We start from the raw sequence: 15815 nt of genomic DNA on the forward strand, positions 1-15815 counted from the left end.
GGTCTGTGATATATACTGCAGAATGTGTACGTTTTAATGACAAGACAGTCTGTAATGAAGTGTTGTTTACGTCCAGAGTCCTGTTTCAGTTTCCTACAACTAGTGAGTTAATTGGGCCGATTTATTGAGCTTCTTTAAAGGACATGAAATGCATTTAAAACACACAGAATGATAATAATGGGAACCTGATTACTCCACAGCAATATCCCTTTAGGGTCTAATAACTTAATGCTTTTGTAACTATTGTGTGATTAATATTTTCTCGGTTGGAAGAGCCAGAAACAATTAGTACATGTGGTGACAGCTCATTTATAGTGTGTATTATTATAGGGTTCTACTGATTTTTAAACCTTTAGGACATAGCATGGCTTATAGCAATCTTGGATCCGATCGGCTATAGTCTGATGACGATATAGCCTCTGGGCACAACGGTGAACATGCCGGGGCATGTAGCCAGCGGTTAACGATAAACAACTCCCTTTTCTGCGTGCTGCATTGTTTACAGAACAATAACCTGTTTTTCTTTTGATATACTTTAATTAACGGGTCTTACCTTTTCCGAAATTTCAACATCATGATGCAGATTAGTAAAAAGTAAAAATGAAGCTTTGTCAGGTCTGTCCTCAAGAGGAGAAGAAAACTTCTTTTAAAATGCTCGTTTGTTGGACGGAGGATCAATCATTTCTGATGCATTCGAGGAAGTCGGGAAATCTGAACGCTGGGCGGCTTTCGCGACACAGCGTCAGGAAATTTATCTCAAGTTGAATTTTAGATCTAGAACAGATTGTTAGCTGTTAGCATGTAGATGTCTGTATAAAGAGATGAATAAGAAGCTAAATCATCGACAGATAGCCGCTAGTGGGAGCTGAGATGTCATTACAGCGGATTATGCTCCGCCTGCTTTTGCTCCCCTCACCGACTGCTTTTCCTGCATACCCCGCAGCCTGCTGATTGGTCAATATTACTTGAACTACAAGCGTACTAACAGAAACCAGACCACTTGCCGTCCCGGAAATCCACGTCCCTGCCTACAGATTCTACATTTCTACGTAGAATCTGTAAATAGAGATTAGGTTTATAGCTGATCCTTGAACTATGATTTGCAGGTTTTAATGGAGGCTTAGTTCTGATATGGTTATGGGGTGTCTATAGGCTTTCACAGGAAACAAGAGAGGGGTTAAATACATAAAATACTGCAGAATTGTTCCCTTGAATACACAGTGGAGGCCAAATGATGAGGAAGCAGACACATTACTCCCTGCAGAGACTCATAATTCATTTAGCTGTTTTCTGCAGGGAGCACTGGATGGCTGTCACAGCAGGTCCACTTGTGGAGGCTTCTCGATTTATGAAGCTGTTGTTTCTCTCTTCATCCATTCAGGTTGGCAGCATAGACTGTATGAAAAGATGGACGACGGGACTCCACCATCTCTTATTGTACTTATTTGAACCCAAAATACCCCATGAGGCTGGTGCTGCGAATTTGCTCTGGTGACGTTATATGGACTGCACAGTAGAGATCGGCAGGTGGAGCTGCAGTAATGATGTCCGGCCCCTTCTGCTGACACACTTAACTTACTGAAAAAACGTAACAGCAGAACAGCTTCTTGTGTTGGTCTGAAGCAGACATTCACAGATATGGAAACTTGTAGTGATTGTTTTAGTTACGTCTCCTCTCACCGTTCCTCCTCTACTCTGCTAATCAGGAACAGATCGGCTGCAGGAGTTGTATTGTCAACAGAGCTGTCAATCATGCTTTTTACACCATCAAATAACTAATTAAAACTTCATAAAGAGGAACACCTGGACATAAATAATAATTAGCTATAATGATAGAAACCCTGTTTAAGAAAGATTTATTTGCCTTGTATTTTGATTTTATAGTTTGACGCATGTCCCACCTGTTAACATGGAGGAGGCGGGCCTATACTGCAGCCAGTCAGCAGGGGGCGCTCCAAATGTTTTGCCTTCACTTTAAGGGAGCTGTCATGTTGTCCATCTTTTTATACAGCCTATGCTTGGCAGCTGAACATGTTGAGTCACAAAAGGCCAATGGGGAGTCATGACAGTGCACAGGTGGACGGGATGATGGACAGTCTGCTGTCATATCTGTCAGCGTCCTCTTACACAGTGTAAACACATATCTTGTCTTCTCCATTGTAGTGTTTTCATTAGCCAGGAGATGTCCCAGTAAGGCCTTATCCTGCATACTGTCAATAACACTCTTCGATCTCACACAAGGTTTGATGGAGGACTGTGTGTCATGATGTGGGAAACAATCCACCCAGCTGCCCTTTTCAAATGATAAATGTCCCAGCTATGTCGGGTGGTCCGTTGTCATTTGAAGGAAAAATTATTCAGCTTGAAATGCTGATTCTGTGGCAGTGTGTGTCTGTGTGTGTGTGTCTGTTGTGAGAAATGATTGTATCGATTTGATTTGAGGGGGAGAAAAAAGCCTTCTTGAGAATAATTTATCTCAGCAATTTAATCTGTAAAGTCTTATTTTCCTCAGAAAACGAAATATTTCACATTGCAGCAAAAGTATTTAACCCACATCTCAACATGTTTCCAAATAAGTATTAAAATCAGGTTACATTTCCTTTATTCTGGTGAGGAAATCTGCCTTATTCGTTCTTGTTTTCAATCCACATAAAAGTTATTTTCTATTGAACACCATCAATGCATTGGGAGCATGTGAAGAGTTTCAATTTGAATTAAACACAAGATATTTATGCCCTAATGAAAAGGGCTCATTGAAGAAACCCCCTCCCCTTGCGCCTTCATCCCATTACTTATACCTAACCTATCACAGACCCAGGTATTAACAACGCTGATACTACCTACAGAATCCTATCACATGGCCCCTAGTGGCCCCCACGACACATCGGGGAGGCTCAACAGTTAGCTGCAGTGTCCCAGAACCACCCCCTCCATGCTAGCTGTCATCACCCATCATACCCTCATGCAAAACTTCTTTAAGCTAGTTATCTATGAAAAGTATCTGTGTGAAACTGGATTTTATGCATTCATGTATTTATTTATTGGCCTTTCATGCCTTCATTGACAGTGAGAGGAGACAGTGGATAGTGTCAGAAACAGGCGACGAGAGAGTTGGGATGACACGCGGCAAAGGGCTGAGGGTGAGAGTGACACCTTTTACCCGCTGAGCTAAACCAGCGCTAATGTGAAACTGGATTTCATAGAATTCCAGCCACACAAGGATATATTCCACTAACAGCTGTTGCTGCAGCACTGTGCCTTAAGGTGTAACATTTTGCAGCATTTTTCTTTAGTAAACTGTTCTCTGATTCTGAGAAAGGGAGCTTAAAGTGTGTGAAGCATTAAAGTATTTAAGGTTCTGACCAGAAAATTGCTGCTTAAATAAGAGCAGGAGTGGAAATTGCTAAGCTCACTGCAGAACTGGTGATAACGATTCCTGCTGCAGTCTCCTGAGGAGGGAAAATGATATCTGTTCTGAGTGAATGTACTCACACTCTCACACACACACACACATACAGAGGTATTTACGGTGATTGCTTTGTGCCTGTGACAGAAGATCTTTAAGCCAGACAGGGTTGCCCCCTGCGAGGTATCAAGGGTTAAGTGGACCCTCAGCTGGACTGGAAAGGCTCGCTTGACGTGTATTTTGCAGGAGGCCGCTATTATTTCAGGGCATTTTGTCTGCGCCGTGATCACCACTCATCCTTTTCCAGCGATTTTGCAGACAAACACTCGGGCTTTTATAATTGGCATGACATTCAGCCTGAATGTGTGATTTCTTTTATAGCACTGGCTGTTGATGAGAGTTGCAGTGAGTCATGACGAACATGTTTTTGACCTTCAACTCAACAAACTGAGGGGTAGTTTTCCTTTTAACCCTCTATTCTATGCGTGCGTGTATGTTTTTTTTTTTTAAGCCTTGCATCTGTGTGTTTTTCGGCTTTGCTGCCGCAGTGCTCCCGGGGTTTAAAAAGCACATTTATAATGGTCTGAAGAGAAATCTCCACAGGCTTTCTGTCTGGAGAGCGGGGCTTACAGAGCAGGCCACGCTTTGATGCAGCGGGAGGCCAAATCAGATAAATATGATCAGTAGCACATTCGCATTAAAGAGCCGATTATGCACTCTTACTTCCTGAGGGTTTTAACACTCCATTACTCTCTCTGATAAACTTGCAGGACATAGGTGAGTGCATTGAAGATTCACTGCGCTAAACAGACTATCTGTTTATTATTGGAAATTCTCACAGGCGCCAGAGGAAAGCTATCAATTTGACGTGCTGTAGTTAGACGTTGCCCCCTTGTGATGTCCCATAAAAACTGCAATTCACTGTTCCAAGATGTTTTTAATGTCTCCATTACAGGGATGTTAAATTGCAACAGGAATAACTGTTATTTAGTGAAGGGCCATTAGCTCTCTATTAAGTGCAAAATATGTCTTCAGAACTCCTCTCATGTGTTGAACAATGTTCAGGCCTCGAGCCGCTTGTTCCCGGAGCAGTGATAAATACTTTAAAGCAAATTAAATAATGTCATATTTTTTTCTCTTGTTAATTACATTACTAGTTAGATCTCCTGTAGTGTTTCTAGAGGGATGTGTTGCTGCCTGCATGTAATCTAATTGTAACTTTAACACTCAACACAGTTTGTGTTTACTCAATTTACGCATACTTACTTATAAGCACACATTTTCAGTACTTGCTTTAATGTTTGTGCTGTTTTGTCAACCAACATCCTGTTACTATAGGAGAGAGACCCGGGATGTTTCATTAAAGGTGACAGACAGTGGTGATGTCACAATGTGGGTTTACTCTTTGTTATCTCCATGTTTTCACGTAAGTCATATAGAGGTTTAAGTATGCATACAGACTTCAGCTGTTCAGGCTGATTCTGATTAACTTATGATAATAGTAGTATAGTGATATATAGCCATATGAGTGCAAGGCAGTGTTGTAGTTGAGTCCGAGTCGAGTCTTGAGTCCTTAGTGTTGAAGTCTGAGTCTGAGTCACCGAAGAAGAATCCTGAGTCCGAGTCAAAGTCTGAGTCCTCAAGGTTGAAAAATGCACTTAGGTGAAGTGATAAGAAATACCCCTCGACCTAACCGAACATCTTGGACCCATTGGTTGAGTCTCTTTAGAGGCTAATGTAACCGTTAGCTAGCAGCTAGCTAACGCTCCAATTAACTTAAGCATCTCACTTACTTTTCTGGGTGCATCCTGGACAGATGTTACAGTGTGAGGTCGTTCCAGTCTTCTCTTGCCCGTATTCAAGGCAAAATCTTTGAAAGCAAAACGCACGTTTCGTGGCGCCTCTTCAGGCATCCTGGCAGGAACTGAAGCTGAACAAGAAGGCAGGTGAACACACATACAGGTGAACACACGTGCCAGCCCTTGCTTGAAAGTGAATAAATTATTAGGGCCTTATGAAATAGGAACTAACAAACGTAATAAACAGTCAATAATTAAGTCTGAGTCCTCCTCTCCATCTTCCGAGTACGAATGCAGTCAATGCTTAAGTCCAAGTCGAGTCCTGAAAATCAGGTCTCTAGTCGGACTCGACTCCTAATCCTGGACTCAACACTGGGGGAAGGATGATGACTGTACAGAAAAATGTATGAACTCTTACATTCATATATAAGAACAACATCAAAGATCAAACAAAATTTTTTTGTTTCCATGAACGAAGCTCGAGCAGATGATCTATGAATATTTGATTAAAATTAAGTGTCAACTTTATGAGGAAAGCTTTATTTTTCTTTTAAATAATAACTTATAATAAACTCTGGAGTTCATATCAAACAGTATTTTAACTCTCAATAACACAAAAAGCAGCTAAAACATAACCAGCTGTAAGTTTTTGTGCCTGAGTCTGTGAGAGTTTCTTTTGGAAATGCTGCAGGGGGGAACCTGCCCTCACAGAGCAGGGCGGCAGCCCCGCTTGTCCTCAGACACGCTGGAGGAGCACTTTGTTGGTACTTTGACAGTTGACAGTGGAGAGACTGTACTTGAGACCAGGAGAGGTCATTTCTAAGCTGTGCGAACGAGCCACCTATAATGCGACACTTTACTCCAGCAGAGTTGTGGAAGTGATTGTGACAGACAGACAGAGGGTGATATAACACAGGTGCTTGGACTTTCTCACCTAGGAAAGGATTTTATTCTCTCTCTCTCCAACCTTAAACACTGTAAACAAATTAAGCAAAACCTCTTTTTCAGACAGCCTACTCGTTTCCTTAATGTTAACATTTCCCTTATAATGTGAGAGAGTTTCTGCCTTATTATTATAGCTCATGTGCTAAGACACATATTCGCATGGATACATCCCCTAATTATGATGTTAATAAGCTCAATTTGTGACATCATTAGCATCACTTTCAGTGCTTAATATATCGTGCTGATGAAGGCAAAACATAAATCAGCTTAAGTACATCTTGTTTACTTTTATTAACAAGGTGAAACATTTTGACGAGCAGCTAAACGTGAGGCTAATTCTACTGTGTTTATGAGCAGACCAATCACACGTGCATCAAAGAGTGAACAGTTACTGTATTGGTATGCAAAATTAAAAACAATGACAATGAGAACATGAGAAAACAAAGAGTTTATATTTTGTAATTTTCCGTGCTGTACTTCATTATAAGGCACCGCCTGCACCCACGGGTCTGGGTGGTTGAACTTAAGCCATTTCTTCATACAAAGACGTTCATGCTCAAAAGAGTCATATGGAAATAGAAGAGCCGCATTTGCTCTGTTTTTCTTCATTCTGCCATTGTTACATTATGTTGATATATTGGTGATGCAAATAGTTGAGGCAGTATCATTGATCACTTCCATTATCATTATGCTCTCTCTTCCTCTCCCTCTCTCTCTCTCTCTGTGTCTCATTTTGGAAACGAGAACCGCTCCAATCATCCATGAAATTCATTACCTCCTTTATTCCCTCTCTGCATTCCCTCTCAAGTTTTTGTGGCGATGTTGTCGTTAAAGTATGGAAATATGAGCCGTTCGACTCCAGACCCCGACACACAGATAGGGATCTCTGGTTCCCATGGTAACAAGGCTGCAGAGTTGGTGAATTGGCACACAACGGTTGCCGGTCGACACTTTGACTCCAAGAGAGAGAGAGAAGCTCGATGTGATATTTCACGACATTGCGTGTGTGCAAGTGTGCTGTTTGACTCATTTACACCAGAATACGATATGATTATTTTTAATGTGAATGTTTCCCACACATATTTACAGATTATCCCCAGATGCTGCAGACGCTTCAGTCCATTTGGCTGAGGCAGACCCGCAGCACATCTGCAGTTTGGATGCAATGATTTTTTGGCCTCACTGTTAATAACCTTGCGCTCAGTTACCCAGAGGAGCATGACATTAACATACTCAGAATTTCCTTTCTTAGTCTTTCACTTTTGCAGTCACATGAGGTTTTGATCCCACAGCAACACAAAACATCACACAAGCCAAACAAAAGAAAGGAAGACAAAATGTTTCCCACATGTGGATTCATGTTCCAATTCATCTTTCAATTGTTCCTTTTGAGGTGGATACCTCAAATGTCTGTTTTTGATGAAGATTCAATTAAATAAGGACTCGAGAAGAACTGTGTTGTTATCGCAACAAGACATGTAGTCAGTCATTTAAAGCATCATTAAGATGATTATCCTTCAATTTTCCACACCACCAACACATCTCTCCCTTTGCCTTTGCATTCTCTAAACTTGCTGCAGGTGCTGGCATGTGGTCACTCGGGCATCATGTGCTTTCTGTGTAAATTGCCTCAGGCTGAGATGCAGACCCAGAAAATGATTCCTCGAGTTAGTGAAGTTATTCACTGGATAACTCAAACAGATAAAAGCTATAACTCTTCTTCCTTCTTTTTTACTTCCACAGTTTGTCGCTCAGCCGAACTGCCAGCAGCTTCTGGCGTCCCGCTGGTACGACGAGTTCCCCGGCTGGAGACGCCGCCCCTGGGCAGGAAAGTTCATCACCTGCGTCTTCATCGGCCTCCTCTACCCCGTGTTCGCTCTCTGCTACCTCATCGCCCCCAAGAGTCGCTACGGCCTCTTCATCCGCAAGCCCTTCATCAAGTTCATCTGCCACACGTCGTCCTACCTGACCTTCCTGTTCCTGCTGCTCCTCGCCTCCCAGCACATCGTCACCACCGAGCAGGACCGGCAGGACAGGCAGGGCCCCGCACCCACCACTGTGGAGTGGATGATCCTGCCCTGGGTGCTGGGTGAGTAAAATGGGGGATTGACAACATGGCCTTTTAAAGAAAACAAAGGTCATGTTTATTCCTTTGCATCGGTACATGAGATGGCTCGGATCTGCCTCATAGTTTCTGTATTAATTTAAAACCGGTGACACATGCAACAGACCTTTAAACTGTGAGTCATTGTTGGCTTTTCATCTTATATTAATCCCACTTACAATGTTCAGATGGCGTTATCAGTTCATCATCAGTTAGTCAGTCAGTCCACCACTTTGGTCCAGGCTGTCTCAACAACAATTGTAAGGATTGCCAAAAGAATTTTGTACAGACACTCATGTCCCCAGATAATTTTTCTTTGTGTCTTTCTTTGTTAAAGCTCTGAGCTTTTACCTCATTCGTTCTATCATGTGGTTTCACATTATTTTATAAAGAGATGTTGTCTCTATTAGCCTGTATGCGCCCAACCCCCTATAAATCCTAAATGCCCCCCTCCCGCACCCAGAGTAAAAAAAGCTAGGTTGTAAGTCATAAATACAGTGAATCAGACAAATTGTTATCATTCACCTCTTTTAAACTGTCCAGCAGATGAAAAGAGAATTGAATATCCGAAGGAACAAAACATGCCTTTTTTCAGGGTAAAACAACCTATTTATTAGCTACTGTCAGACAACAGCTAATGTTATCAAGTCCCTCCTAGCTAATGTTAGCTAGAAAGTGGTTGAATTCCTACATTATTTTTTGATAGAGTGAATTTCTAGCTAACAACAAAATTCAAGGTTAGCTAGCATTGACCACTTTCTAGGTAACGTTGTAGCTAGAACATTAGCTAGGAAGTGGTCGAATTCTTATAATATTGTTTGACAGATTGAATTTCTTGCTAGCATTAACGCTAGCTAGAAATTCAACGTGAGCTAACATTCAACCACTTTCTAGCTAATGTTAAAGTTAGCTAGAAAGTGGTTGAATGCTAACTTTAGCTGTTGTCTAATGGTAGCTAATTAGCTAGCAAAAATGTTGTTTTACCTTGAATTATTTCCTTAAGGCTCCAGATTTTCACTCCATTGAGTCTTCAGTTGCTGATGACTCAAGAAGCAGTAAAATGAAAACCATTTCCTTTATTTATACGACTAACAACAGTAGTACATTATGACAGAGCTTTGAGCTTCCCACCCTTAACGTGACATCAGAGAAAAATTGCCGCCATAATAAGGTTGAACGATTTGCCACCATCAGCATAAATTATCATAACTTTAGTGATCCCAAGTCAATTTGGTGCACAACCAAATACGTGCAAACTTCAGTCTTAGCACTGCTTTGCGCTAAGCTGCTGATTTAAAACTCAGCATTGTTAGCATTGTCTCCATATTCTTGTTAGCATGCTAACCCAAAGCACAGCTGTACTTAAACACAACTTAACAGAGCTGCAGCGATTAGTCTGGTAAATAGAACAACCAGATATCTTTAATACAGCTTTTGATCTCTTTGTACTGATGATTCAGACAGGGGAATTTCATGCCCATCCAAGCTAGAAGTGCTCCATCTCCCACTCATGTAAAATTGTGAATGCATGAGAGTATTTTTGCACAATGCTGGATGCCAGAAATAACTCCATACTATTTTAAGACACCTGCGAGCCAGCCAGACATAACAGTCCTCTGTGTCCTCTTATGTTTGGATATGTAACATGTTTCATTCAATATTTTTTAGGATTCATCTGGGCAGAGATCAAACAAATGTGGGATGGTGGTTTTCAAGACTACGTGCATGACTGGTGGAACCTGATGGACTTTGTAATGAACTCTCTTTACCTGGCCACCATCTCCCTGAAGATTGTAGCCTACACTAAGGTAACCAGTTATCTCTGAACAGCAGTATAATACACACGTGAAGTGTAACTTTCCAGTGTTTGTCACTTCATCTGTCCTCCTCCTTGCCCCTTTCAGTACAGTGGTAGTAAACCCAGGAACCAGTGGGAGATGTGGCACCCAACACTAGTAGCTGAGGCCGTGTTTGCCATAGCCAACATTTTCAGCTCCCTGCGCCTCATCTCGCTGTTCACAGCCAACTCACATCTGGGGCCGCTGCAGATCTCTCTGGGGAGGATGCTGCTGGACATATTGAAGTTCCTCTTCATCTACTGTCTGGTAAACACACAAGTGTTTGCGCACATACAGGAATATAAACATGCAAACAGTAGAGTACATGAATAGAATATATCCTTCTTTCCAGGTCCTGCTCGCTTTTGCTAACGGGCTGAACCAGCTGTATTTTTATTATGAGACAAAGGCTTCAGATGAGAAAGGAAAATGCAAAGGCATCCGCTGTGTGGAGCAGAATAACGCTTTCTCCACGTAAGTCTTTTCCTGTGTGTGTGATTATGATCACTATTTCTTATAGTGATCATTCCAAATTACAGTGTTTACATCACATTTATCTTAGTTAAATATCCGTCTTTCTCTTGCAGATTATTTGAGACGCTGCAGTCTCTCTTCTGGTCGATCTTTGGTCTCATCAGCCTGTACGTGACCAACGTGGACGCAGACCATCAGTTCACAGAGTTCATCGGAGCCACCATGTTCGGCACCTACAACATCATCTCCCTGGTGGTGCTGCTCAACATGCTCATAGCCATGATGAATAACTCCTACCAGCACATCGCTGTGAGCACACATCAAAGGAATAAACAATGCAGCACAAACCAGTGTTTGTGTTGGCAGCGCTTCTCTCATCGCGTGCCCTTTCCTCTGTTTCAGGATCACGCGGACATCGAGTGGAAGTTTGCCAGGACGAAGCTGTGGATGAGTTACTTTGAAGAAGGGGCCACTCTGCCGGCCCCGTTCAACATCGTCCCCAGCCCCAAGTCATTCTGGTACCTCATGCGCTGGATCAAGAGACAGGTGTGCAAGAGGACGAGATCCAGGCGGCCGGAAACCTTCGGAAGTCTGGGAGTAAGTCGGGTGTCAAAAACACATATATGAGTTTATATGAAGAGTGAGCCTCAGACACAGCAGGCTGGGAAGACATTTGTACAAAATGTTACACAACACTTCCATAAAGTGAAGTGAAGTGAAGTCCTTATATTGTTTTTTTAATTGGACACAAATTACTTAAAACTCTTATTTTGGCAGTCATTGTAAAACTAGAGGAGCCAAAACGATTAAAAACAACAGAAAAATGAATTAGTAAACATTTAAAATTAATCCTTTTTTGTGACAACAAATGACTTGTTGATGATTTGTTGCTCTTTCAGGCATTTTTAAGACACCATCTTGGGCATTATTTTGAACATTTTCCATTTGATAGACAAAATTGTTAATCAATAAAACAAAGACAAATGACTTGTATACAAATAAATACTAAAGTGATTGTTGTTGCAGCCCTAAAGGGTTCATTTTATTAGAAAGTCTTTTGTGATAAAACTATATAAGAAACTGTGTAAATAATGGACGTAGCCACCATGACGTCAAACATTAGTTTTTCAACTGCGTAAATTGAGCCTCGAGTTGTGGGATGCGACAGCCGCCATGTTGGTTTTCTGGAGCCAGAAGTGACCATATTTGGATGAGGGGGTGGTGCTGCAGAAAAGCTAGTGTTTGGAAAACGACACGTTATCAATGCTAAACAGTCTGTGTCTGATCCATTATCTCGTGAATGAGCTAGTTTAACTTTGTGTTTCCCACGGAGGAGATTCTGTTTGTGGTGGTGACTGACTGCAGCTTATTTATAAGACTGAGGAAGTCGTGGATTCGCTGTTGGCTCGTCCATTGAGATAGCAGCGGGTGAACATCTTAAAATAACCGGTCTTCTCATCACTACGGTCTGCCCAGGAGAAAAGCCCACAACTCCTGACTGTTATTTACTGGCCGACGATTAAAACATAAACACTTAACAGGCTAATAAGCCAGCTATACCTGCTACTTAGTGCTAGAAATATATCAATACAATAATACTTGCATTAAACTCACCGACAAGCTGGAGCACAAACTTCTTGCATTGGCTTCATTGTTCAACACCAGAGGCTGCCGCTTGTCCAACACTCAGGGGACACATGCAGGGAGACACACAGATGGCACACAAATATGTGAAGATGCTTTTATCTCTTCCTTCACACTCTTCTCTCTGTCATGTGATGTGTGTGCAGAGGCGAGCAGCAGAGAACCTGAGGATAAACCACCAGTACCAGGTAAACACTGTTTTCTGAAGCAAGCTGAAATTGATTACTGCGCTGCAGAGTGACAGATCACACATTCTGCTCTCTCGCCGCCTTTCTACACTTTCAATTTCCATCTGTCAATAGAAAGCTCTGCAGCGTCTCACACAATAGGTCTCGCAATTACACTCAGTGGGTTGTTCATCACCATTCTCTGCAGAGGATTTTCACTGTGTCAATATCAGCAGGTGGTTATTGTAGTATTTTGTTTATAGGAGATTTAGCTTCTTTTCTTTTGTGTATACAGATTTGTCATCTTCTTGACGGATGGATGTGAGTTATGTGTTAAAGTGACTAAATGTCATTTTAACTCATGCAGGGGGTGCTGAGAAACTTGGTGAAACGCTATGTGGCGGCCATGATCAGAGATGCAAAGACAGAGGAAGGCCTGACTGAAGAGAACTTCAAGGTAGGAATGTATCCAACAGAGGAACGAGCAGGCATAACCAATATCTTTCTATCTCAAATTTTAATACATTTTATTTTTTCTATTTTTATCATTTTATTTCTTACATTTATCTCAGCCTTTGTTATTGTCTTTTAGCCTTTTACTTTTTAGCTCCAGTGTTTCCTCATGGGAGCCCTCCACACTGGGAGTTGTGTCTGGTCTGCCCACAGGGACGTCGTCCTGGAGATCCCTCAGGCCCGGAGGACCGTGGGGCTCTGCACCTTGTGTGGAGTCTATCCCGGTCTTTCCGGGTAGGGGTGGTCTCTGTGGGTGGCACTCCCTGCAGCTGTAGACTGTGACCCCTCCCAGTGCAGATGGCACCTGTTCCTCAGTGTCCTGCCATGCCTCTTTACCATGTTTTATCCTGAGTGCGTGCATGTGTGTGGGTGAGTGTATGTGTGTCTGTCTGTATCTGTGTGTGATAAAGTGTATGTGTGCCTCTGGGGATGGGTCGGGAGGGGCAAGTTTCCAGTATTTGTATTATTGTGATATGTTTTTAATTTCTCTGTGAAGCACTTTGTGTTGCATTCTTTTTGCATGAAAGGTGCTATATAAATAAAGTTTGATTTGATTTGATTTGATATTCGAAGATTATCAATAGATTGAATGACTACATGTATTTGACAGGGTTTGCAAATAGTTAAGACCCACTGAGAGTTATCACTTAGACTCTGCAGTTGGAGCTCGTGTTTGGTTTTTCACCCTCCAATTTAACTGTTTGTGTCACTTTCATCTCCCTCAGCTTCTTCAGCAAACAGCTGTTTCCATTAAAACAATGATGGCACCAAACTGCAGACAGATAAAATAGCCAAACAGAGGAGGACATGTAGCAGCTAAAAAGCCAGATATTTCCCTCAGAGCTTGATAGAGAGCTGAACATGAGCACAAAGAAGAGTGAATGATGGTGTAACATCCATCAGGTGGACAATGTTGCTCTGTGTCTGCTGGATAAAATGCCTTCTGCTGTGTTAGGGTACGTTGCCAGTTGTAATTTGGATCAACACGAGAATATACAAATTTGTAGACTGTTCTCCTAATACCAACAACTTGGATAGATAGATAAATCAAAGTTTCCAGGCAAGCTCACGTTTTGCTTCACTTTCCCAGGAGCTGAAACAGGATATCTCCAGTTTCCGTTACGAGGTGATGGGCATGATGAAGACGGGGAAGCCGGCTCTACAGGGGGCGCTGGCCAGCGGCAGCTCAGCGGAGTCCAGTCTCGCTTACCCAAACTCCTCCCTCAAGGTCTCTCCCTGTCCTCAGAGCAGCCAGGTGAAAAGCAAACTCAACCGATTCAAGATGACCACATCCATCCTCAAGCACTGCAGCTCTATAGCTTCAACAAGGCCGCCTGAATCCTCCAACGGCCTGCCCAACGGACTCCTGAGCGTTCCCTCGGACGAGAGCTCCGGCGAAAAGTCCAGCCAAAGGAAAAACTTCCCCAAAGAAATCACTGACTTTGGCTTGTTCCAGAAACGCCACAGAGGAGGTAGTGAAGACGCAGCGAGTGCAGGAGAGGTTTCCAGAAACATGTACTCTTTGTCCGAGGAGGCAGTGGATTCTGGGGGCTCAGACACAGAGGGGAAAGCAACAGGTAGGGATGAGAAAGACCTCCTGGAGACAGAAAAGGAGGCTGCGAATGAGGCCCAGAGCGAAAATAGCGAGGTCTCTAAAGAAACAGAGGAGAAGTACACAGAGAGCTCACTGTGCAGTGACTCAGTAGCTGATGGATGTTTGTCGGTGTCATCCAAAGAAGAAACATAAGATGAAACATGAATATAATAACAGGCCATAAAGATGGACAGAGGACGGAGAGACCGACAATCAGTGAGAGCCTCAGTGCGGATGTGATCGATAGTTTAGCAAAGAGTCAAACTTTTCCAGTTATTTCTGAGCTGACGATCAGCTTTGATCTTTGGAGACTCAGGGAGGCGTTTGGTTTAAGTGTTTCAAATGCTGATATACATTAGCAGCGGAGATGCAGCAAAGGTATTGAGCTCTGTGTGAGCATTGCAAGGATTTGATTGTATGATAAAGTCATTTCATATTATCTTATGGAAGTATTTATTTCCTTAATCTGATCATTTCTGTTCTTTAACGTCGTCTTTCTACCAACGCTACGGTGGCCGTCAAGGGGCAAACGCACCGCACCGGCCCAAGAGATTTCCCGATTTGGAGAAACCTGCTGCAGATTCAAGAACAAAAACAATAATATAAAATAAATTATTCTGGTTCTATAATGTGCTGCAAATGAAAAAGAAAAACGCTAGCTGCACGGCTAATTGAGCTAGCTTGCTAACGGCAGCTACACTTAGCAGCAGCTGTTTGTGCATGAAACTATTTCACCGTAAAAAATGATGATTTATTTGTATGATTTCTGAACTCTGCAGCCCGTTTCTCCTAATGAATAATCTTTTTGAAAATGGCAGCGAGTTTGCCCTTCTCAGCCACCGTACGATCTCTTTCTGACATGTAACCTTCTTATCCATTGTTCCCTCTCTACCTCTTTTCCTTTCCTGTTTATCTTTCCGCTGCTTATCTCCCTCATCCTTATCTCTTTAGAGCAATAGACGTGTTCAGTTTTAGACCCGACTCTCTGCCTTACTCCGTCTCTTTCTGCACTTTAAACACTTAAGCGTACATGGCTGTTCTCATCATGCAACAACAATTCTGTCAATGTTTTTCTATGCAAAAACCTGGGATTGGGGTTCTGGTCATTCTGAAGAGGACCATGTGACATTTAACAGGCAACTAATTCATGATAAGCACTTCAGCCAACTGTCAGTCAAAGAACAATGCCAGATATAAAATATGAAACGCCACAAAACAACCTTTAAAGGCAACTTATTATTCATGTTTTATTATCGATCCTTCGAAAGAAGTATTTTTTATTTTGAACAAATTTGCTGTTTTTGACTGGTACCTTTAGATGTCATGTTAGT

General features: G+C 42.3%; 1 protein-coding gene across 1 annotated transcript in view; it reads left to right on the forward strand.

Moving 5' to 3' along the window:
* Positions 1-15815, forward strand: part of trpc4a (transient receptor potential cation channel, subfamily C, member 4a) — a 28722-nt gene extending 12907 nt beyond the window's left edge. Inside the window, exons 7-14 of the mRNA XM_069678220.1 lie at positions 7894-8239; positions 9923-10062; positions 10159-10359; positions 10445-10566; positions 10680-10875; positions 12357-12398; positions 12745-12834; positions 13981-15815. Coding sequence (XP_069534321.1) covers positions 7894-8239; positions 9923-10062; positions 10159-10359; positions 10445-10566; positions 10680-10875; positions 12357-12398; positions 12745-12834; positions 13981-14637 — 1794 coding nt within the window. The 3' untranslated portion in view covers positions 14638-15815. The remainder of the gene's footprint in view (positions 1-7893; positions 8240-9922; positions 10063-10158; positions 10360-10444; positions 10567-10679; positions 10876-12356; positions 12399-12744; positions 12835-13980) is intronic.

This window comes from Semicossyphus pulcher, unplaced genomic scaffold, assembly GCF_022749685.1.
Source record: "Semicossyphus pulcher isolate SPU_LCO1_2020_fin unplaced genomic scaffold, fSemPul1.0.p SCAF_10, whole genome shotgun sequence".
In the NCBI taxonomy this organism is placed as follows: domain Eukaryota; kingdom Metazoa; phylum Chordata; class Actinopteri; order Labriformes; family Labridae; genus Semicossyphus; species Semicossyphus pulcher.